Raw genomic sequence first — 24571 nt, forward strand, 5'->3', positions numbered from 1 at the left:
ACCACAGCCCCTCCTCCAATGCCATCCCCAGCTCCTCCTCCCACTTGGCTTTAACCCCCTCCAATCACACAATACCCTCCTCCAAAACCTTCCCATAAATCAACAAAGTGACCCCCCCCTTCCAACCCCATCACCGACAACACCCCCTCCAACAACAAGGAGGGAGATGTTCCTGCTCTTATTTCTAATGATCCCGTTATGATCATATGAACAAAGCTAACAAAACAAAAACATTCTATTACGACTACAGTTAAGTGATCAGTTTTGTACATTGGAGGCACCAGGAAGCTAAACTCATGAAAGTGAGCAAATTGCCAAATCAGTATTTGCACATTGATTCATTTAGTAACTGGTCACCTGGAAAATTGTTGTTTAGTCACTCTATAGCACAACTGTATTAGTTCCTGCACTTCTAATTTTCCAATTGTTTGTAAACATTTTATGCAGTGTGATAAAATAAAATGTAGACATCACAACAGAAATCATACTATCATTACAAAATGGTGATTACAAAACAAAGATATTTTTGCCTTATTATCAACAATCGGGAGTGAACTTTAACTTTGCCGGGATAATGGTGGAAATTAAACTGGATATAGTATTTACAAAAAAGTGTAAAGTGTAATTTGTAGAGCTCAATTAAATCATCTGAAACTTCAAACAAGTAGGTAGAATTCAAGAGTTCAAAATCTCATCAAATTCTGGTTCTTGACCTTGATCATGACTCCCTGCAACCTCACGATATTGAAACTTAAGCGCAAGTTAGTACCTGTATGCTAAGCAAGCAATGAGAATGTTGTTGCACAACTGATGTTAATGCTCTCAATGCTCCAAAGTGTAATTATTTGAACTCATTCAATGTACTTGTAAATTTTCAGACAAAAATATAAGAAACAGAAATAAATGTTACCTTTGTGCTTGAATTCGTGGTTTTTTAGGTTGTGCAATCTGATCAGAATCTGCAAGTAAAACAGGCAGGAACACCTATGATCACGACTGTCCTCATCCTGAGGTAAGGATTTTAGTGATTCCAGGACAAAGGAGGAATAGCTAAGAATAAAGACGACAGCATTAGATTAAACTTTTCCTCCTGGCTATTACAGAGTTTCCAACCTTGTTTTGCTTAAAATATGTAATCTCATGGAACAGAAAATGATGTTAAGAGCTGACAGGCAAAATGATCTATAAGCCGAGTATAGATCATGACTTTATTAAATTGCAAAATGTACTCTTCAGATTGGGAATTTTTTGTTAAAGGTATCAGAATTCCTGCAGTTATTGTAGCTGACAGCATCATCCCAACAGATTGCCTACTAAACTTACTTGCCGGTTTGTGCCAGTTTGCAAATTTCTTCTTCAGTGCTAATCTTCAGCGGTGAGCAGTGTGCTTTGATTGCTTGATACTCGGGAGGTGAGATGACTTGTTATGAATTAAGGAGGCATAGTCTGACAACCTCACAAATTTGACACCAGCGACAATTATCCAATTGATTTGTCCAACTGTCTATTAACATAGCACTAGAATTGTAACCAGATCAAGCGGTTATTTCTTAAAGAAAATCTGACCATCAGGATTTTTGCAAAGCCTGAATTACTGCAATCTTCAATTTTTACACCACTTGGCACTTTTGAGGATCAACCTTGGATTTATGAAATGATGGAGCAGGCTCGGGAAGTTGTATGGCCTATACCAAGTTCTATTTCTCATTGTCTTATAAGATGATTTAGCCCACTGCACCATGTTCACCTGTTAATCAGGAAGTCTAATTTCCCTGGCCTTTCCCATGCCTTTTTAAGTTTCCTTTTTCCAGTATTTATCAACTCCTTTCTTAAAAACTATTAAGAATTCTGATTTCCCTACTGCTTCTAGTTGGACATTCCTCTGAATTGTTATGCCACTAGAAACTGCAAACATTTAAATGATTAGGATTAATTAACAATCTCTGAGGGCAATTAACAATTCTTCTTAGGATATTTGAATGTATATAGTGTAGCATAGTATACTAAAGCAGTAAAGGACAATTTTACAAAGATGTCAACTAAAAGCTGACCTGGCACGATCTGCAGCAGTCAGCATAAGGGTTAAACAACATGCTTCCAGTTTAACTGGTTCTCAATGACCTTCACAGCTTGCTCTTAAGACATAATCAACAAGTAGTCAGGATAAAGGTTAACATGTTTTCCTAACGCACCAGAGGGACCAGACACATCCATTGGGTCTGGTACCAAGTAGGGAGGTTGGGAAGGGAAGGAATCCCTAGCAAGATGAAGGGTAGATAAAAGTAGATAACACTCACTCTGCCTACTGGGTGCACACATGCAACATGTTTAATATAAAGTTTGAATCAGATAACGCCCAAATGTAAACAATATCTATGCTTACGTAACCTGCATTGTATAAATGTTATTTGATTTGGAAGTGGAAATACATCACTATACAATATTATTTGATTTCATGTGCTGGGCAGAGTCAGCTCCTGAGGTTTTTCTCTGAAGTTGTGCGTTGGTCAATAAACAATCTTTCTGTGCCCGAGACTCCTCCAAGAATTTTGTAGAAAAGAGAAAAACCACAACAGTAAGTAAAGGATACGGTCCTCAAATTTGTAAACATCTTCAGGCTTATGTGCATCAGCGTGACAGGGAGGAAGAAAGGTCGACTGGTCCTGAGACTCGATCAGCATTGCCTCACTAGCTAAAGCTTTGGGGAAATAAAATGTTGAAAATATATTACATTGCCAAGCAACACTCAATACATTCCATAATAACACATCAAATCAGCAGCTATTTCCTTTGCTATGTTCAGTGAAGGCATGTCCTATTCACAAGTTCAAGAATTCATAACTTCTATGTTTTAAAATGGACACTTGTGGCCGGATGGCCACCAAGAATCAGGTGACCTTTGCTTATTCAAGCCAAGTCATCTCAAGCTTCCGGAAAGTTCTAATAGTCAGACTGGGTGTGGCCACCCCCTGGAATGGACATACCCAGACGAATGTTATCTGTGGAATTTATATATGCTATTGTCTCTGATTTACCCAAAACTTAAAAGTCAATAGATCTCTAGACTTCTGTTTTCAATATCCAAGTTTTGCAAGAGAGCTGAAGAGACCAATTATCCACAAAATAACTATGAAAGACCACTACCTGTCTTCTATTGTATAGTGATGTATTTCCACTTCCAAATCATTGTGTTTAGACAATACCAGTACTTGGCCAAGTAATTGAAACGAGTTGGAGACAAAGATTTTTGACCTAAACACCTGGCCAGTCTTCAGAAGATCCCCACAAACCAGCTGTTCACGAAAAAGCAGCACCGTATTTGCCTTTTAAGAACTGGGAGGTTGTAAAGTTTTAAAAGCCTCTCAGTCAAATTCCAAAACTTTAAGTCCACGTGCAAATAAATTTGACTGCATGATATGAAAACCAAAAGTGCTAGTTTTGGACTTCCTGAGCATTCCCCTCTTCAGGGAAATGCTGCAACAATTGAGATATCTGGTTTCAGCTATTTGAATCACCTGAACTACAATTCAAAATGGAAAAAGACTCCTTTCTTTATTGGGCCTGCAATGATGATCTACGACAACACTCCAAACACGTGAACTGTTAACTATTCTTTTGGTTTAACACTTGTAGAAGTGCACTATCTTCTTTAACTGTATATTTCTTGAGTGTGTGGTGTGTGACTGGGTTGGGTTGAAATTTTTGGGACAATTGTGTAAATAAATAATCCTCTTTGCTTAAACCCACAAAGGTTCTTTAAAACTGGCTACACGTTATCTAAAATGTAGATATAAAAGCACTCTTCACAATACCATCTTTTGTCCTAAACCCACATTCTACACTTCAGCATATTGCTGCAGTTGGATTCTCTGTCAGCAGGATCCTTCGCCCCACCAGCAGCGAATCCAAGCCCACGGGTTTCCCGACGGAGTAGGATGGTCCACAATGGGAAATCCATTGGCCGGCTGCTGGAACGGAGAATCACGTCGCCAGTGGTGGCGCGACACGCCAGAAAATGGGGCTGACGGGATGGAAAATTCAACACCGGTCTTTATTACTCAATGTTTTTCATACCCTTTAAAATATTTTTTCACAGCTTTAAGAATACTCTTCCTTTTTCATTCACTATGATTCAGGATGTTGCGCTCATTTTAGTTTGTATGCTATAGCAAAAGCCTTAGAACATGAAATCTTGTCTTTCAGGTATTTTTATTGGTCATTTAGGAAACCCATCTTTTTAAAAGAGTTATCAGTCACGACAGGGATTGTAACACAAATAAATAATTTTCAGGTCTTAATATTTTCCCCTTGTCTGCATGGGTCTCACCCCCACAATCCAAAAAGATGTGCAGGGTATGGGAATCAGGCATGCTAAAGAGCCGGGATCGAATCTGGGACCTCGGCGCCGTGAGGCAGTAGCACCATCGTGCTGCCCTCAATCCTCCTCTCATGACTGCTGATTCTCAATGCCCAAAGTAATGCATGCCTTGCATGGGCCAATCATCACAATGGATGGTTTTGAGATGCATATGTGATTAATCTTAATAGCTTGACAAAATAGTCTTTAAACCTCAATGCCTCTTCTCCTTGCATCCATGCTCATTTTAATAACTCAAATTGCTGTAAATTAAAATTGTTTTGTGTAGGTTTGATCTTATAATGATAGAGTAATCTCTGCCCTGCAATTTGGCTACTTTACCTGTCACTCCTTTCTTTTCAATTATATTTTCTGCTGCTTTGGCCACAGCTTTCTGCAAAGTCTCATTCCCAACCTGATTCATTCTGCGAGAGCTCAAGGCACGTTTCTGCTTGTTAGTGCCAAATGCCTCAATGAGGGAATCCACCTAGAAGTCAACAACAAACAGTCGATGTACTTTAATAGCAAAACATTAGTTTGGTTAATTACTTCCTTCCTATTCACAGGCCTGTACAGGCTGATTAAACTACAATTGAACGAAGGTACGGAGCTGGGTAAAAGGGTTTGACTCCCAGTGGGTCAGAATGGAGGAGAGTTTGGGTAGGGGATCGGGATTGAAGGCGCTATTGACAGCGCCGCTCCCGATGGCCCCAGGGAGATACTCAGGGAGTCCGGTAGTAATAGCTTTGTTGAGAATTTGGGGGCAATTTTGACAGCACTTCGGGTTGGGGGCAGGATCAAGGGAAATGCCAAATCGGGGGAACCATAGATTTGAGCCAGGGAAGTAGGATGGAAATTTTTGGAATTGGGAGGAGAAAGGAATTAGGACACTAAAATATTTTTTCCTTGGGGGTCAGTTTACGGGATTGAAGGAGCTGGGAGGGGAGTATGGGCTGGAGCAGGGGGAAATATTTAGATACATGCAGGTTCGAGACTCTGCCAGAAAGGAGATACCGAGCTTCCCAGTAGAGCTGACTTCCGCATTGCTGGAGGAGATGCTGACGACAAGGGGACTGGAGAAGGGGGGTGGTATCGGCGGTTTGGAGGAGGAGGAGGAGGAGAAGGCGCCGCTGGAAGGGATCAAGGCAAAGTGGGAGGAAGAGTTGGGAAGGGGTATGGAGGAGGGGTTCGTGCGCGAGGTTGGGGCTGATACAGCTGAAGGTGGTGTAGCTGAAGTTGGTGTATAGAGCACACCTCACAACAGCGATGATGAGCCGGCTCTTTGAGGGGGTAGAAGATGTGTGTGAACATTGCGGGGAGGCCCCCGCAAACCACGTTCATATGTTTTGGTCCTGTCCAAAGCTGGAGGATTGCTGGAAGGAGCTTTTTAGGGTAATCTCTAAAGTGGCGCACATGAAACTGGACCCAGGGCCTCGGGAGGCCATATTCAGGGTGTCGGATCAGCCGGGGTTGGAAACGGATGCGGAGCAGATGTTGTAGCCTTCGCATCGTTGATCGCCCGAAGGCAGATCCTTATACGGTGGAGATCAACCTCTCCACCCTGTGCCCTGGCGTGACAGGAGGGACCTGCTGGAATTCTTGACGCTTGAAAAGGTCAAATGTGAACTGAGTGGCAGGATGGAGGGATTCTACAATTCATGGGTGTTACTCATTATGCACTTTCAAGAATTGGATCACATCGAACGTTTTGGGGGGGGGGGGGGGGGGGGGGGGGGGAGGAGAGGAGAGAGGGACTGTATGTGTTAATGTTGACTATGGGTGATTCCCGATTCCTTTTTGTCATTTGTTTATGTTAACATGCGGCTAATGTTTGGGGTTTGGTAGGAGGATGGAATTGTTACTGATATGGCGATTAACATTACATTTGTTACTGATTATTGTTGGGTGTAAATTTGGGAGAAAATGTGAAAAAGGAAGAGAATAAAAATATATATTTTTTTAAACTACAATTGAATGCAATATTCTAGTTCCCATTCAAGCAGTCGCCCTAAAATCTTGGAGAACTTGAAGTTTTCCACTTACTCCCACTTGTTTACCACTGTTGAGCAAATTTCATTACCTCCCATTTGTCATGAGCGGATGATGCCATGTGAAATGGAAAAGTAAACACAAATTAACTCAAAGTATTGAACTGTACCTCCTGCTAGATGACTGCAGATTTGTTAACAATCACAAGTCGGCTTACATTAACACTGCAATGAAGTTACTGTGAAAAGCCCCGAGTCACCACATTCCGGCGCCTGTTTGGGTACACAGAGGGAGAATTCAGAATGTCCAATTCACCTAACAGCACGTCTTTGGGACATGTGGGAGGAAATCGGAGCACCCGGAAGAAACCCACGCAGACACAGGGAGAACGTGCAAACTTCGTACAGTCAGTGACCCAAGCCAGGAATCGAACCTGGGACCCTGGCGCTGTGAAACAACAGTTCTAACCACTGTGCTACCATGCCACCCTTGTGAAAGCTTCATATATTCAGCTGAAGGGTGTTCCCATTAAAATGCAACATCACCAAGATAAACATGCGCCATTATTGTACTTAAACAGTCCATAGATGAGAGGAACAAAGTAGAAGTGAAGGGCTGCAGAATGACTAGACCAGTCATTCAATCCAAGGCTACTCTCAAGAGTACTGGCAATTATTTATAAAGCAACATTCAGAGAAGCTCAATATCAAAAAGGAAATTACCAGGAGGACTTCAGCCTTGAAATGGTGCTTAGTGTAGAGAACAGCAGGAGAAAGAACTTTACAAACACACAAATGTCAGGTAAGGAAATATCAGGTATCGTGTCCCATCCACCTGCTAACTTAACGTCTCAATCGTGATGTATTCTGAATAATCACAATGATTTTGCTTAGATTTGCTTGTTTCTTTCAAACATCGATCATTCATTAAGTAAATGAGGGATTTTAACTCAATCGCTGGGTTGTTAGTCCAATATCACAATCACAAAACTGATGTACTGCTAAATATAGATTTATGTCAGCAACCTTATTTTTATGCAATCAACTGTGTCTTCCTCGATACTTTTGTTTGATGAACCTGTGGTCATGGCAAATTTATGCATAAGGAAATAGGAATTAGGAGCTGGAATACGAGCCTGCTCCACAAATTCATTATCAGGCTGATCATCTACCCCAACTTCATCTTCCTGCACTATCCCCATACTTCCTGATTCAGAAAGTACCCACTATTCTGTCAACCTCGGTCTTGAATACCCAATGATTAAGCATCAACAGTTCTTTGGAGTAGAAAATCCAAAGATTCAGAATGTTTTGAGCAAAAATAATTCTTCATTTCAATCCCAAATGGCTGGCCCCTTCTTCATAGACTGAGACTCTATATTCTAAATTCTGCAGCCAAGGAACATTTTCTCAGCATGTACCCGGTCACGCCCCTTAAGAATTGTACATGTTTCAATTAGATCATCTCTCATTCTTCTACACTCCAGTGAACATAGGCCTGATCTAGTCAATCTCTCCTCAAAGATAATCCCCTCGTCCCAGGGACCATCTTCATTGCACTCTTCCCCCTGTACCTCCTGCCCATCTTTCTGGCAGGTGGAGGCGACAAGTTTGAGATGTGCTGACTTGCGCTTGTGACCATGGAGTGACTGGTCACATAAAGTGCTGTTCCTGTTCAAAGTCACAGAAAAGTGCTCTTGTTACCCAGATCTGGGTGGAACTTTGATGAAAAGGCGTAGGTGAATGTTAGAGGAGGCGTTTACCCCTGGAATGGTATGTCTTCTGATCACCGGACCCGGCAGAAAACAGTGAGAGGTTTGGCTGGAAAGTTGAAACAGTCTTGTGTTTCACAGACAGTCTCTTCCAGCATGTAGGTGGGGGAGGGGCAAGCTGTAAGGCCCCAGATACAGGAACTGATGACTTTTATCAAGGAGGAATTCCATAAACAGAGGAAAGAAATGCATGAGGATCATGCACAGACTATTGCAGAAGCTGTGGCACCCCTGAGGAATACTTTGGAGTGAATGGAGAGGTGTTTGGAGGTGCAGGGGTCACAGATTTGGGAGATGGAAGGAGTGATCTCGGACCACAGCGATCGTGTGGAGGCTCTGGAGGTAGAGGTGGGGCTCCTAAGAGAACTTTGTAAAACGCTGAGGGCAAAGGTTGAGGAGCAGGAGAATACCTCGAGAAGACAGAACCTGCGAATAGTGGACCTGCCTGAAGGAGTGGAAGGTGTGAGTGCCACGAGGTACATCTCGAAGATGCTGGTGGGACTGGTGGCAGAAGGGGTGCTGGATAAGGCACCTGAAGTGGACCGAGCGCATAGGTCTCTGAGGCAAAAGCCTAGAGCTGGGGAGCTGCCGTGGGCGGTGATCGTGAGACTCCATAAATTTGTGGAGAAAGAGAAAATTCTACGGTGGGCCAGGGAGAAGCGTAACTGTGACTGGGAGGAAAATAACGTCTGGATTTATCAGGACATCGGAGCTGAGTTGGCAAAACGGCAGGCAGGTTTCAACAAGGCCACGGCGGTGCTGTACCGGCGGCAGATCAGGTTTGGGGTGGTCCACCCGGCGAAAGTATGGGTGCCGTTCGAAAGCCGGGAGTATTATTTCGAGACCCCAGAAGCAGCCGAAGACTTCATTGGGTGAGAACTGAGTGGACCATGCTTGGAACCGGGGTGCTGGCACTATGTAATGGTCGGGAGCATGTATGAAGTGGGTGTAGGGATTGGGGGATTTTCGCCTTTTTTTTGTGGGGGGGGGGGGGGGGGGGGGGGGGTTTCTGTTCAATGTTGAGATTGTAAGGAGTTCTGGGATTAATCTAGTGAATCTCCTCTGCACACCCTCCAGCACCAGTACGTCCTTTCTTAGGTAAGGAGACCAAAACTGAACACAATACTCCAGGTGTGACCTCACTAACACCGTATACAATTGCAGCATAACCTCCCTAGTCTTAAACTCCAACCCTCTAGCAATGAAGGACAAAATTCCATTTGCCTTCTTAATCACCTGTTGCACCTGTAAACCAACTTTTTGCTAATGGGACTGTTTGTGTTTAACATCTGTTTGTTTGCTTTTGGAGAAGGCTACCTGGAGTTCAGGAAAAGTCCTTGTTTGGGTGGGGGAGGGTAAGGCCAGCAGGAGGCCTTCGTCTTTGAGCTGAGGAGTGGGGGGGGGGGGGGGGGGGGGGGGGGCGCAGCTGCGCTAACAGGTTAAGCGGGGGGGGGGGGGGGTTTCTGCAACGTGGCAGGGGGTGAGAGATGCCATGGTCAAGGGCGAAGAAAACGGGCCACCTGGGATGGGCTAGGTTTAGAGTGAAATTAAAGGGGCAGGAGTTAAGTGGGGAAGGTGACGGACGGTAGAGGGAATTGGAGGCGCAATGGGGGATTGGGAGACTGAATGGGCCGGTTAAAAGGTTGCGGGTGTTCGTGCACCTCAGGAGCTTGAAAGCGAGGGTTGTCTTTTTGCAGGCGACACACCTCCGTGTGAAGGACCAGGCTAGCTTAAGGAAGGGGTGGGTTGGGCAGGGATCCAGGTGGGAGATATGTGATTGTGGGTGGGGTATTGGAAGGGGCACCGGTAGTGTTGGTAAATGTGTTTGCCCCAAATTGGGATGATGTGGGTTTTATGAGGTGGTTTGCTGGCAGCGATCCCGGATTTGGCTACGTACCAGTTGATCATGGGAGGAGATTTTAACTGTCCTGGAACCGAGGGTGCATAGATCGAGCCCCAGGTCGATGGAGGTTTGACTCGGGGTTGTTGGCGGATGGAGGTTTTTGTGATATGGTGCGGTTGGCGATTAGGGATTATGTGGAGTTCAATCAGAATGGGGAGGTGTCGGTGGGCATTTTTTGGGAAGCACTGAAGGCGGGGAGAAATTCTCATTTATGGTTCGTGCAAATAAGGAAAGGAGGGCAGAACATGACCGTCCAGTGAGTGAGATGGTGGAGGTGGACCGGGAATATTTGAGGGTGCCCACCGTGAAGGGATTGGCGAGGAGGAAAAAGGTTGCAGGGGCAATTTGACAGGCTGACAATGGGGAGGGTGGTAGGGCAAGAGGGGAGCAAGACGAGTATGGGGAGAAGGCGAGCCGCATGCTGGCGCACCAGCTGCGGAGGCAGGCTGCGTCCAGGGAAATATTGAACATCCGGACTGGGGCTGGGGGTGGGGATGGGGATGTGGTGTCAGAGCCAGGGAAGATAAATGAGGCATTTAGAGAGTATTACCAGGGACTTTATGAGGCAGACCCAGGAGGAGAGAAGGGGGACATGGGGTGGTTTCTGGCCGAGCTGGAATTTCCCCAGGTGGAGGAAGCAAAGAGGCAGGCGGAGGAGCCCCTGGGGCTGAGGGAGGTGCTGGATAGTATCAGGGGTATGAAGTCGGGTAAGGCCCCTGGGCTGGATGGGTACCCAGGAGAATTTTATAAGGAATTTGCAGCGGACCTGGCACCACATCTGTTGGGGGAGTTTAATAAAGCACTGGAGAAGGGGGAGTTGCCGGAGACGATGAAGCAGGCAGTAATCACACTAATCCTAAAAAAAGGGAAGGAACCGTTGGAATGTGGGTTGTATAGGCCCATATCACTATTGAACACGGATGTGAAAGTATTGGCTAAGTTGTTGGTGGGGAGGGTGGAGGATTGTGTCCGGGGGTGGTTACAGAAGATCAAACAGGCTTTGTGAAGGGCAGGCAGCTCACGAGTAATATAAGACTGGACGTGGAGAAAGCATTTGATCGGGTGGAGTGGCGGTATTTGCTCGAAGTTTTGGGAAGGTTTGGGTTTGGGCTGAGATTTGTGGCATGGGTGCGGTTGCTTTATGTGGCGCCAAGAGCGAGGGTGAGGACGAATTATATGAGCTCACGAAGCTTTGACTTACACAGGGGTACGAGGCAGGGGTGCCCGCTGTCGCCGCTGCTGTTTGCACTGGCCATAGAGCCATTGGCGATGACTCTCAGGGGGTCGGCAGAGTGGCAGGGGATAATGATGGGACAGAGGGAGCATCGGGTGCCGCTCTGGCCGATGCCCTCTTGCTGTATGTTTCGGATCCGTTGGAGAGTATGGGAAGGATTATGGGCCTGTTGGGGCGGTTTGGAGGGTTCTCGGGATACAAGCGGAATGTAGGGAAAAGCGAGGTATTCCCGGTGAATGAGCTGGCACAGCGGGCTAATTTATGGTGGATGCCATTTACGGTAGCGAGGGATAGGTTTAGGTACTTGGGGATTCAGGTAGCAAGGGAATGGACGGGGGTCCATAAGTGGAACTTAACGAAGCTGGTGGAGGAGGCCAGGGAGGATCTTAAGAGCTGGGATACACTGCACTTAACGTTGGCGGGGAGGGTCCAAGTGGTGAAAATGAATATTCTGCAGAGGTTCGTGTTTACCTTCCAGGCTCCCCCGATCTTTATACCAAAGGCCTTTTTTCGGAAAATAGACATTATGAGCTCGGACTTTGTATGGGCGGGGAAGGTGCTGAGGGTGGGGAGGACCCTGCTACAGAGGCAGAGGCAGTAGGCCTTTTTTCGGAAAATGGACACAATCATCTAGGTGCCGAGGGTGGGGAGGACCCTGCTACAGAGGCAGAGGCAGCAGCGGGGAGTTGGCGTTGCCAAACTTGCTTCATTATTATTGGGTGGCGAGGGTAGAGTGGATTAGGATGGAGGAGGAATCTTGTAAAGGGTCTAGCTTGAGGGCTATGGTGACGGCAACATTGCCAATGGCTCCGAGTAGGTATTCAGGGAGCCCAGTAGTGCAGTCCACGGTGAAGATATGGAATCAGCTGAGGAGGCATTTTTGTGTGGAAGGGATGTCGGTGCTAACACCGCTGTGCGAGAATCATGGGTTTGAGCCGGGGGGGGGAATGGATAGTGTATACAGGAAGTGGAGAGAAGTGGGGCTGGTCAAAGTGAGGGATTTGTATTTGAAGGAAGGATTCGCCAGTCTGGAGGAGCTAAGGGAACATAAGAACATAAGAACTAGGAGCAGGAGTAGGCCATCTGGCCCCTCGAGCCTGCTCCGCCATTCAATTAGATCATGGCTGATCTTTTGTGGACTCAGCTCCACTTTCCGGCCCGAACACCATAACCCTTAATCCCTTTATTCTTCAAAAAACTATCTATCTTTACCTTAAAATCTTGACATCTTGACAGAGAGAGTAGAGCTGCCGAGGGGTAGTGAGTTCAGGTATCTATAGGTTAGGGACTTTACACTAAAGGTCTGGAAGGGGTTCCCTAGAAGGGAATGTTTGTGACTGTGTTTGAGGAGCTGTTCGTCGCGTGCGTGGTGGGGGAGGAGTTTGAGATGTGCTCCTGAAGAAGCCTTGGCGAGAAGATACAGTGCATTCCACAGATGTAGTCTTTGTCAAATGCTGCACAAAGAGTAATTACCTTCTCCCTGTAAGAGGTGTGTTTTTCTTTGGTATCTCCTTCTGTAGCAGATTCACCTGAGGAGATGACAGTAGCATCAATATGTTGCACCAATTAAAAAATGGACATTTCAAATAATTCTTGGTTAAAAACTAGTAGCGTAAACGTAACTGATTTCACACGTGATGGTGCTTCGGTTCCTAGCTAGACCATAATAAAATGTGGATCCAGACATCTTCCAGAATTAAAAATAATTTGTATCTATCTTGTCCCACATCACATCCCTCAAGATTCCTTGAGTGCATTATGCGGAATCCTGTTCGCCTAATACTTCTATCTTCAACGACTAAGACTGGCTCCTCGTCATCCAAAAGCTCAAATTTAAAATCTTTATCCTGGTGTTTAAATTTGCAATTTTCTCATCCCTCCCTATCTTTGCAACCTTTTAAAGCTCTAACCCACCTGCCCTGCTACACCACTGTTCTACTGACCCTGCTGCTTTCTTGTGCAGTTTACTATCTCTGCCCACACCACTCTGCCTTTTATATACCATTTGGGGCCTCACGGTAGCATGGTGGTTAGCATCAATGCTTCACAGCTCCAGGGTCCCAGGTTCGATTCCCGGCTGGGTCACTGTCCGTGTGGAGTCTGCACGTCCTCCCCGTGTGTGCGTGGGTTACCTCCGGGTGCTCCGGTTTCCTCCCACAGTCCAAAGATGTGCGGGTTAGGTGGATTGGCCATGCTAAATTGCCCGTAGTGTAAGGTTAATGGGGGGATTGTTGGGTTACGGGTATATGGGTTACGTGGGTTTAAGTAGGGTGATCATTGCTCGGCACAACATCGAGGGCCGAAGGGCCTGTTCTGTGCTGTACTGTTCTATGTTCTATCACCCATGCCTTGAACCATATAGGCCCCACAATCTGAAATTCCATTTCTACCCTCCCTAAAGTCCATTTCATTGGGCAGCCATCCCGCCATCCCCTCCTTTGGCCCAGCATTGATATTTTTTCACACCTCTGAAATAGCTTGGGCTATTTTTCAACATTGAAAGCACAGTGAGAAGGTATTGAATTACATTGGCTGCAGTTTGTTATTTGAATAGCTGTTAACGCCAGGGATGGTCAGCGATGGGGAAGGAATAGCTCTCCTGTTAGCGTTCAGGACATGCATCAGCCAGTTCAAAATTACATGTCAGACCTCAATAAAAATTCATTAAAGTATAAATTTTAATATTGGAATAGATGCGGAAAATTAAACTATTTTACCTAAAGAAAGCAACTGTCAATAACGATGCATTTTTGAAGAGTTTTTTAAAAAATGTTTTTATTCTCCATTTTCACATTTTCCTCCAAAATTCACCCCACCCACAAACAGTAAACGGTAACAAATACAAAATCAATCCCCTTAACAATAACAACGATCCCATCCTCCCACCACCCCAAACAACGGCCCACCTGTCAATATATGCATCCAATAAAACAACTCTCCCACGGTGGAAACAAAAAACCAAGGGAAAAAAAAGGAGTCCGGGACCGCCCATGGTCACCCTAGAATCCACTCCCCCGCCCCCCTCACACTCAACACCAGTGCGGAGGCCCCCGCCCGGGTCCCTTTCCCGGCCCTAGGAGAACCCAGAAATCCCCTTTTAGCACACACACCCCACATATCCACCTTCACCCAAAGGGCCCTCACTTCTAATGCAAGTCCCATCACTTCCATTGTCCAAATAGATACACCATTGGCTCCTTTAGCCCGTACACCCGCACGCAGTGAGACAAAAAAGAAGAAAATACAGTCCTGAGGTTACACGGAACATGCCCATTTCTCAATTTCTCAGTTCTGCCACAGTCCTTCTGCCTTTGGAAACTCCTCCGCTGCTTCCGCCGTTCCAAAATAAAAGTCTTTGAGCTTGTAAGTCACCCTCAGCTTCGCTGGATACATAATGCCGCACTGCACCTTGCTAATGTACAGTGCCCTCTTCACCCGGTTGAAAGCAGCCCACCTCCTCGCCAGCTCCATCGTAAAGTCCTGGTATACACGTATATCAGCTCCAGCCCAATGCACCACCCGCTTCTGCTTGGCCCAGCACAGGACCTTCTCCTTCACACTGTACCTACGGAAGCACAAAGTCACTACTCTTGACGGCTCACCTGCCTTTGGTACAGGCCTCCACGACCGATTAGCCCGATCCAGTTCATATCGGGAGTGATCCTCCCCCTGCCCCAATAGCTTCGCCAGCATAGCGGCAAAATACTCCGTTGGCCTCGGCCCTTCAACTCCACTGTTTTCCAGGTCTTCCAATTTTCCTCGCAGATCCTTGTTCACCTCCATCATCTTCCGCATCTCCTTCCCCATCGAGGTAAGTTGATCACCGTGCTGCAACACCGTCTCCTCCACTTCCTTTGGCGCCTCCCCTTGCTCCCGCACCTCCGCCACTGCCATCGTCACTGGGGAAATCGCCTCCTCCACCAGCACACTCAAAACCTCCCTCATCTCCTTCCTCATCGCCTCCAAGTGCTTTGTAAACTGCCTTTCGAATTCTGCAGCCATCACCTTGGTTATTTCTTCAGTCTTAAGCAATGTGGCCTCCCCTGGTGCTCCAGCCTCCTTTTTCCCTGGTGACCTGTCTACTCCCCGACGGGCCTTCAGCTGCTTTTTTAACGGCCGTTTTCTTACTGACCCTTGACATCTTCTTCTGCTGTGCCTTCTCCGTGCCTTTGACGCCTCCGTAGACCCTGGGACCGGGCTTAAAGCCCCGAAAATGCCGTTCCGAACGGGAGCCCTCCGTTGCGCGGCCGCCTCCCGTCACCGGAAGTTCCTCGCATTTTTGAAGAGTTAGAGGAGATCTGGATTACAGTGGTTAGTAACTAGTTAGCAAAAGTTTAGATTCTTGCAGATCCCCATGTTGAACTGAGCCAGAGAAAACAGAAAGGTCTGAGGTTCAATCATTAGTTTTTATTATGTTTACTCAGGGTGTAATCACCACCTAGTAGACTGAATTTCCCAGTGGGTGTCAGGACCAAATGTGAGTCCCAACCCCGGTGGCATCCAAGTCCTGCGGGATTTTCCTGCAGGCAGCTGATTAACATGTTGCCCCTGTAAACCCCAATTCAGGACAGCAGGTGAGTTGCGCAAGTGGCAGGATGTGGTCCTCCAGCTGGAGAGGTGGGTTCAGCCAATGCATGTAGGGTTCCACAGGGTTGGTTCCTGGGAATGGAGAGGTGCTCTGAAGACTTCTAAGTTTTTAAAAATTAAATGAGGTTACTGATGCCAGGCCATCATTCTGGAGAGGAAATCTGCAGCTGCAACTAAGGCTGCCAACTGTAACTGAATGAATTCCCAGAGGTTGCATTACGTGACTTCCCCACACTCCAGCCATTAGTCGGCCAACATATCCACCCTTGTGTTGCACTGTCTGCCTATGCCAATTAGAAAGTCAAAATTATCCAACTGTATAATGCTTGGCTGTCAACCAAACAGTTTTTAAAAATATTTTTACAATTGCTCACAAGAAATATTGAAAGATTGATGGCTAAATGGGAGGAGGAACTTGGGGAGCAGATAGAGGACGGGACTTGGGCGGATGCCTTGGAGAGAGTCAACTCTTCCTCCTCATGTGCGAGGCTTAGTCTCATCCAATTTAAGGTGCTGCACCGGGCCCACATGTCCGGGACTAGGATGAGTAGGTTCTTTGGGGGTGAGGAGAGGTGCACCAGATGTTCAGGGAGTCCAGCGAATCACGCCCATATGTTCTGGGCATGCCCAGCACTGGAAGAATTCTGGAAGGGGGTGGTGGGGACGGTGTCGAGGGTGGTTGGATCCAGGGTCAAACCAGGGTGGGGACTCGCGATTTTTGGAGTTGCGGTAGAGCCGGGAGTGCAGGAGGCGAAAGAGGCCAGTGTCCTGCAGCCGTTAGGAAACAGACTACTCAATCGGATTAATGATTAGACTATTTGATCTCCTGCTGTTCTCAGCTGGGTAGACCTCTTCCCGAAACGCCACCTCCGAAAAAAATCACAGAAAGGCAGCAACGCATTAATAAACCAGCATGCAATGCTGCTGTGTGAAATTGCCATTAGACACGCCTCCTAGGGCAGCACGGTGGCGCAGTGGGTTAGCCCTGCTGCCTCACAGTGCCGAGGTCCCAGGTTCGATCCCGGCTCTGGGTCACTGTCCTTGTGGAGTTTGCACGTTCTCCCCGTGTTTGCGTGGGTTTCGCCCCCACAACCTAAAGATGTGCAAGCTAGGTGGATTGGCCACACTAAATTGCCTCTTAATTGGAAAAAATGAATTGGGTACTCTAAATTTTTTTTTAAACCGGCCTCCCAACCCACTCCTACACAAAATCCAGCCCAGTGACTCCAGGTGGAAATGTGCATTTGCGGACAATGACAGAAGAAAGTTCCGCCGAGACGTTCCTGATGATTGAATAGCCTGCTAGGCTATAGTGCCCATATCAAGAATCGCTATTTGAGCAAGTAATCAACTAGAAACAGAAATGGGTTGCCAATCAAAAGTCATGCCATTAGAAGGATTACCAGCTGAGCAGCAGTCCCAATTGAGCACAGTTCAATTGTACCCTGCACTGAATTCCAAACCACCCATGAGCAATGCTGCAGGTCAGCTAGTACTACCTGGGAAAAATAAGGTCAGATAGGCTGGCCTGTTTCAAAATAATCTAATCCGAGTTATTTTCCACTTCTCCTCCATTCTGCTGGTACTTTTTCATTTCTTTCCTTAGGTACTTTGCACACATCCCACACTAATCATGTGCTGTATTTCCAGGCTTCGATCCCCTTTGGAGCTGCTGCCAGTAACTTTCTTTGCATTTTTCAAAAACCCGTCTGGGCCATTGTTACCACCCTGAAACAGCATCCACAACTGCCTCATCCTCCTTTCTTGCCAACTGTCCCACTCAGCGCACTCGCTGGGAGCTAACTGTACCAAGCTCCTTCCTCAGCCACTCAACCCACCCAACATTGTCACTTCAAAGTCTGCCACAGCAATAATGCCCATCTTTACTTTTCTCTTCGGAACGCTGGTTCACTCACAAACATGGCTCTTGCCATCCACAACTCACTGTGGCTTTGACAAAAAGTTGATCTTCGAGTCTCTGAACCCAGAAAAAACATTACTATCCCACATTCTAATAATAGCTTATTGTCACAAGTAGGCTTCAATTAAGTTTCTGGGGAAAGTTCCTAGTCGCCACATTCCAGCACCTGCTCGGGGAGGCTGGTGCCGGAATTGAATCCATTACAAGCCAGCTGTTTAGCCCACTGTGCTAAACCAGCCCCATAACCATTCTAGTTGATCTTTATATTGGCATTTTCAAAATTATATACATTGCTGCTCGTTTTCATTTATTGAACAGTCAACGGTTCCTTCTTATGTTCCTCTATTTACAGTCTGTCACCGTCTGATTCAGCATACAATCCTCCTTATCCCCCCACCCCTCCAGCTCATCTCTCCTTGACACCACCCCCCCCCCCCCCCCCCCCCCCCCCCCCCCCCCCGCCTATTCACTGCTGTTCCCCATTTTTTCCCACTGGGATTTGTTATCTCACCTTATTTCCTCCACTAACAGCCATTGCCCGGAAATCCTTTCCCTGGTGCCTCCAAGTCCACGGATTTCATGGAATTCTCTCTCATAAAACTGAGACCATTCTTCCAGCTGTCTCTGCCACACCCATTTCTCAACCAAGCTAAACATCCTCCAGGGTCCGCACTGCCCTGGCCCTAAATCCAATTCTTTAGCCTCTCCAAATGTACCATCAATAGCCGTTTTTTGAAAGGTTACCCCATTCCCTCTTTCCTTGCTCTCTCTCTCAAATTTCTTGAATGTATTGTCACCTCTCATATCTGAACCCCTTTCCTACAACTCCATATCTGAAACTCTCACAGTCAGTATTTTGTCCCCACCGCGGCAGTGAAACAGCTGAAACCCAAGTAATAAATGACATCCTTGGTAACCGTAGTCTGCTATCGCTCCTCAACCTCTCTACAGCTTTTTACAAGATTGACTGCACCAAACTCCTCCAACACATCCCCATTGTCCAACTCAGTGGGACTGTCCTCATTTGGTTCACTTAACTTTCCAAGTATAGCCAGAGTATCTCCAGCAATAACTTCCCTTCTCACTCATACCACTACCTCAAGTTCCCCAAGATTATGCCTGTGGCCCCTTCACGTTTAGCTCCAGAGTACACCAAAGTATGTCCTTGGTTCCTCTTTCTCCTCATTTACAGTGCGCTGTATTTCATGTGGACACTGAATTCTGTTTCTTCACCATTGCTTTCAAACCCTCCATCAACTTTTTCTTGTCAAATTGCTGGCCACTTCTCGCTGAATTTCAGGCAATTTACCCCAGTCAAACATCAGGAAGCCCGAAGCTATCATCTTCAGCCATTTGCACAAACACTAAGCCCGTCCCACCTGTTTGATTCCCCTCCAGATATTGTCTCAACCCGTTCTAAAATTTGAATCCTAAGCAACGAGAACTTCTGAATGCATAACAAGACCATCTATTTCTACCTCCACGATATTGCCAACATCCGTCCCTACTGACAAAATCCTCATCCATGCTTTTGTCACTTCCAGACTGAACTACTCAGACACCCTTTTGAATGGTCTCGATATCTTCAACCTCAGTAAATTTGTGCTCATCCAAAGTTGCAATTTTATCCTGCACCAGGTCCTGCTTGCCCATCACAGTCAATGATAACCTACTTTGACTCCTAGTCACCCAAAGCTTCTCACTTCAATTCAAAATCCTCACTTGCATTTGAATTCCCTTTTAGCAACATCTTTGCCTATCTTTGGGGCCTCACGGTAGCATGGTGGTTAGCATCAATGCTTCACAGCTCCAGGGTCCCAGGTTCGATTCCCGGCTGGGTCACTGTCTGTGTGGAGTCTGCACGTCCTCCCCGTGTGTGCGTGGGTTTCCTCCGGGTGCTCCGGTTTCCTCCCACAGTCCAAAGATGTGCGGGTTAGGTGGATTGGCCATGCTAAATTGCCCGTAGTGTAAGGTTAATGGGGGGATTGTTGGGTTACGGGTATACGGGTTACGTGGGTTTAAGTAGTGTGATCATTGCTCGGCACAACATCGAGGGCCGAAGGGCCTGTTCTGTGCTGTACTGTTCTATGTTCTATGTTTACATTTTCTGTCCTCCAACTCCACAATCGTCTTCCTCTGGTTCCACAATCCCCCTCCCGAATTATCTGTTCCTCTATCAGTGACCCTTTTGTGTCATGCTTTCCGGTGTCCAAGCCCGACACTCTGAAATTTTTTCCTTCAATCTCTGCAATTCAGGGCCCTTTTCACCACCAATTTCTTTGACCAACGGGCTTGCAGCCACCCATCTAATATCTCCTTCTCAGTATCCTATTTTGGATGATAATGTTTTGCAAAGTGCCTTTAATGCTTCTACACTATCTGCAACACAAACATCCAAGTTGCAAAGAAGCTGAATTTAGCCACATCTAATTATGCTCACTGGATGGTCAAAAACGACATATTGAAGAACTTACCATGAAAGAAAGGTTGCATGTTAAACAGCTGAGCATCGCACACCTCCATTTTCCCTGTTGTTTTATTTAGCACGCCAACAAAGTACCTGAATGGAACAAGAACACATTCCAGTTAATGAAAATGTACTCATCATTTGTATGCAGCTGCTATTCTCAATTTAAATGCCAGTAGCGGCCGTTGGGTGTACCAATCGGGACCACCGCGAGAACGCTCCTGACACCCGCCACCAATCCACCCAGGGGTCATGATCTGAACTTTGAAAAACCCAGGTCTATAGAAATTGGCTGATGACCACCAATGAATCAAATAGTTCCAGGACTACTTCTTTTAATACTTTGGAATGTAGGTTAGCAGATCCTGATGATTTGTCAGCCTTTAACCCCATTAATTTCCCCAGCATCATTTTCTTACTCACACTGATTTCCTTCAATTCCACCCTCTCACTAGACCCTTGGTTCCCTAACATTTCTGGGAGGTTATTTGTGCCCTGTTTTGTGAAGTTTGAACCAAGGTATGTGTTTGATTCTTCTGACATTTCTTTGTTCCCCGTTATAATTTCACCAGTTTCTCAATACAAGAGACCTACATTTGTCTTTACCAATCCTTCTCTCTCACTTTTTTTTTAACAGAGGGTTTTATGATCAGTTTCTATGTTTTTGAATTTTACTCTCAATCTATTTTCCCTCTTTTGATCAAATATTTTTGTCCTCTTTTGCTGATTCTAAAACACTCCCAATTCTCAAGCTTTTTCTGTCAATTTTATATGTCGCCTCTTTGGATTTAATATTATCCCTAATTTCATTCCCAAGGCTTGGCTGACCCTCCCTCTTTTATTTTTGCGTCATTTTGCGGAATAAATAATTGTTATAATTCATGCACACACTCTTTAAATATGAACCATCGCCTAGCCACCCTCAACCCCTTTAGTAAGGTTCCCCAATCTACCCTTGGCAATTAGCGCCTCGTACCCTCATAGTTCCCTTTATTTAGATTCAGGACCCTAGTTTTGGATTTGACTACTTCATTCTTCATCTTAATGAAGAGTTCTATCATATCAATACCCCACCATCCTTTCAAAGCTCAAGAGCGTGTCAAAGATTAATCTAACATACATCTTAGAATCCCGACAGTGCAGGAGGCGGCCATTCGGCCCATCGAGTCTGCACCGGCCCTCTGCACCTTACCCCAGTAACCCCACCTAATCTACACATCTTTGGTCACTCAAGGGCAATTTAGCATTGCCAATCCACCTAACCTGCCCATCTTTGGACTATGGGAGGAACAGACACGGGGAGAATGTGCAAACTCCACAGACAGGCTGGAATTGAACCCATGCCCCTGGTGCTGTGATGCAGCAGTGCTAACCTCTGTGCCACCATGCCACCCTTAGATCTTGGATCAAAAGACAATCCTGTGCAGCATTAAACAACAGAAGTCACGACTCAGTACAATCTTCAACTGAAGTGTGATTAGAGGGCAATGGCAAATGGACAATTTGATCCCCACCAGAAAGTCATGCATCCTCATTTCTATGTATTCTCATTATGAATTGCTGTGTCTATATTTATAAAGCAAATTTGTCCTGTGTTTGCACTCACGAGGGGAAGTTTACATAGGCAGTTTGGCGATTAGGGGCTTTTCACAGTAACTTCATTTGAAGCCTACTTGTGACAATAAGCGATTTTCATTCATTTCAGTTTATTTTATAAAATCAGACATAAACATTATAAATGTGGACACAAGCACTTATAATGGAAAAAGTTGACAAAAGGCCAGCCAAATGCAAGATTAATATTAAAATTCTCACATCTAGCACATGATCCTGTCACACGTAATGTAACACTTTCCCTGGAGCACTGTTGAGAATACCTATATTGTTATACAATACTGTATCGTCCAACTCAATATAAGCAATCCTGCAGCAGATCTATTAACAGAAATAACAACGATGAACATTCTCATTATAATGACAACTGGCACAACACTTCCTCCAGTCTCACCCTCAGTCACCGTTGTCATCTCAAGTACAGATGGCAACCAGCTACATAAATACCTCTGCTTCATATTGCAAAATCTAGCTTCTCTTCCACTGCAAAGACCAGCAGCAAACCAACTTTGTACTGTGGTACCAGCAAACACAGCTCCCAGGATTCCATTGCCAAATAAAACAAAAAATATGCTTTGTCCAAAATGTTGCTGTATTTGAGGAACAAATAATCATTGCATCATTTGGCAAAGAGGGTAATTTATCCATCTTGCCTGGGTCAGTTCTTTCAAAGACATATCAACCTATTCCTCGTCCTGCAAACTTGACTAGTTGATATCACAGTAACTTCATTGCAGTGTTATTGTAAGCCTACTTGTGACACTAATCAAGATTATTATTATATTTACTTTACATTGCAGGAGGTCAAACTGGAAGGAAGACAATTCTACTTCAGCTAATCTGTAACACCCCTCTCAAGACTGGAATGCGCAGGTAGATGCAAAAAGTGACGAGAGTTCCAGTTTTTAACTTCGTCTTCACAAATGTTAAGACCACTTTTGCATTTTTTCAGCGTTTTATATTTAAATGGAATTCTGCCTTTGAGTCAAAGAAACGCACTTACTTGCACAACGAGTTACACTTCAGGGCACTGGGTCCAAAATTATTTCCAACGTACATCAATCTATCGGTCTCCGCAGACTACAGGGGATAAAAAAAGACTCATCAAGTAAGTGGAACAATTTCAAAGAACTGGCAATGTTGCTCAACGGTTTGAACAAATTTGCATTAGATTTAGATTTGTCACGTGAACCGAGGTACAATGCAAAGTATTGTTCTGCATATAGTCCATTTTGATCATTCCATACATGAAAAACATAGGATATACGATAAATACACAATATAAATACCTCGACATAGGATGAAGCATACAATGTGTAGTGCTACTCAGTAGAGAAGATACGTGGAGATCAATTCAGTCCATAAGAGGGTCATTCAAGAGTCTGGTAACAGTGGGGAAGAAGCTGTTTTTGAATCTGTTAGTGCATGTTCTCAGACTTTTTGTATCTTTTGCCTGATGGAAGAGGTTGGAATAAAGAATAACCCGGGTGGGAGGGGTCTTTGATTATACTACCCACTTTCCCAAGGCAGCGGGAGGTGTAGACAGAGCCAATGGATGGGAGGCGGGTTCGCGTGATGGACTGGGCTGTGTTCGTGACTCTTTGTAATTTCTTATGATCTTGGGCTGAGCAGTTGCCATACCAGGCTGTGATGCAGCCAGATAGGATGCTTTCTATGGTGCATCTGTAAAAGTTGGTAAGAGTCAATGTGGACATGCCGAATTTTCTTAGTTTCCTGAGGAAGTATAGGCACTGCTATGCTTTCTTGGTCGCAGCTTCGACATGGGCGGGCCAGGACAGATTGTTGGCAATGTGTACACTTACGAATTTGAAGCTGTCAACCATCTCCACCTCAACACCATTGATGCAAACAGGGGTGCGTGCGATACTTGCCTTCCTGCAGTCAATGACCAGCTCCTTAGTTTTGCTGACATTGAGGGAGATTGTTGTCGTTACACAATGTCACTAGGTTCTCTATCTCTCTCCTGTACTCTGGCTCATCGTTGTTTGAAATCCGACTCACTACAGTCGCGTCATCAGCAAACTTGTAGATTGTTTTGGAGATGAATTTTGCCATATAGTCGTGTGTGTATTGGGAGTATTGTAGGGGGCTAAATGCGCAGCCTTGCGGGGCCCCAGTATAGAGGACTATTGTGGAGGAGGTGTCGTTATTTTAGTAATGTTGTTAACACAGTTTAAAGAAATAGTACAATCAGCCATGCCAGTCTTAACCACGGTACAAACTGTTAAGCGTGTTATTGCACAAATATACCAGTCACTTAACTCTTACCAAGATAAGCTGATTCTTTTTCCGGGGGTTATGTGTGTGTATATTTTTGTGCAGCTGAAATGCCACATTTTCTGAATTGGTGAGCTTCCCATTGGAAAATTGAACTGCAAAACAAGACACCATTTTTATAAACTTAATTTTCAGCCCAGAGGATAACCTGTCCTGTAATCAAATAGTTATTGGTAACTGTTTTCTTTATAACCAATGTATTATGATTCATTTCTAAACTCATTGTTCGTGGGTTGCTGATCCAATATCAGAGCTACCAAGTCACCATATCTCACACAGAGTTATAGTCATAACAGCAACACAGAACAAACTGGGCCAGTCATGTCCATGCCATTCACTTGTTCATTCAAAGCTTTTTTTTTGGAAAAAATTTTAAATCGCCCAGTGAGGAATTTAAATAAAACAGAACATATGTCTCTTTTTGTTGATT

At 45.4% G+C, this 24571-nt stretch overlaps 1 protein-coding gene across 1 annotated transcript in view; it reads right to left on the minus strand.

The window, feature by feature from the left end:
- polr1e (RNA polymerase I subunit E) overlaps positions 1–24571 on the minus strand; it is a 48026-nt gene that overhangs the window by 20432 nt on the left and 3023 nt on the right. The window contains exons 2-9 of the mRNA XM_038804533.1: positions 24133–24236; positions 22847–22923; positions 20237–20322; positions 12728–12783; positions 4700–4844; positions 2591–2698; positions 1324–1420; positions 911–1050 (exon numbers count right to left, since the gene is read on the minus strand). Of these exons, the coding sequence (XP_038660461.1) occupies positions 911–1050; positions 1324–1420; positions 2591–2698; positions 4700–4844; positions 12728–12783; positions 20237–20322; positions 22847–22923; positions 24133–24236 (813 nt within the window). The remainder of the gene's footprint in view (positions 1–910; positions 1051–1323; positions 1421–2590; positions 2699–4699; positions 4845–12727; positions 12784–20236; positions 20323–22846; positions 22924–24132; positions 24237–24571) is intronic.

Source organism: Scyliorhinus canicula, chromosome 8, assembly GCF_902713615.1.
Source record: "Scyliorhinus canicula chromosome 8, sScyCan1.1, whole genome shotgun sequence".
Lineage (NCBI taxonomy): Eukaryota > Metazoa > Chordata > Chondrichthyes > Carcharhiniformes > Scyliorhinidae > Scyliorhinus > Scyliorhinus canicula.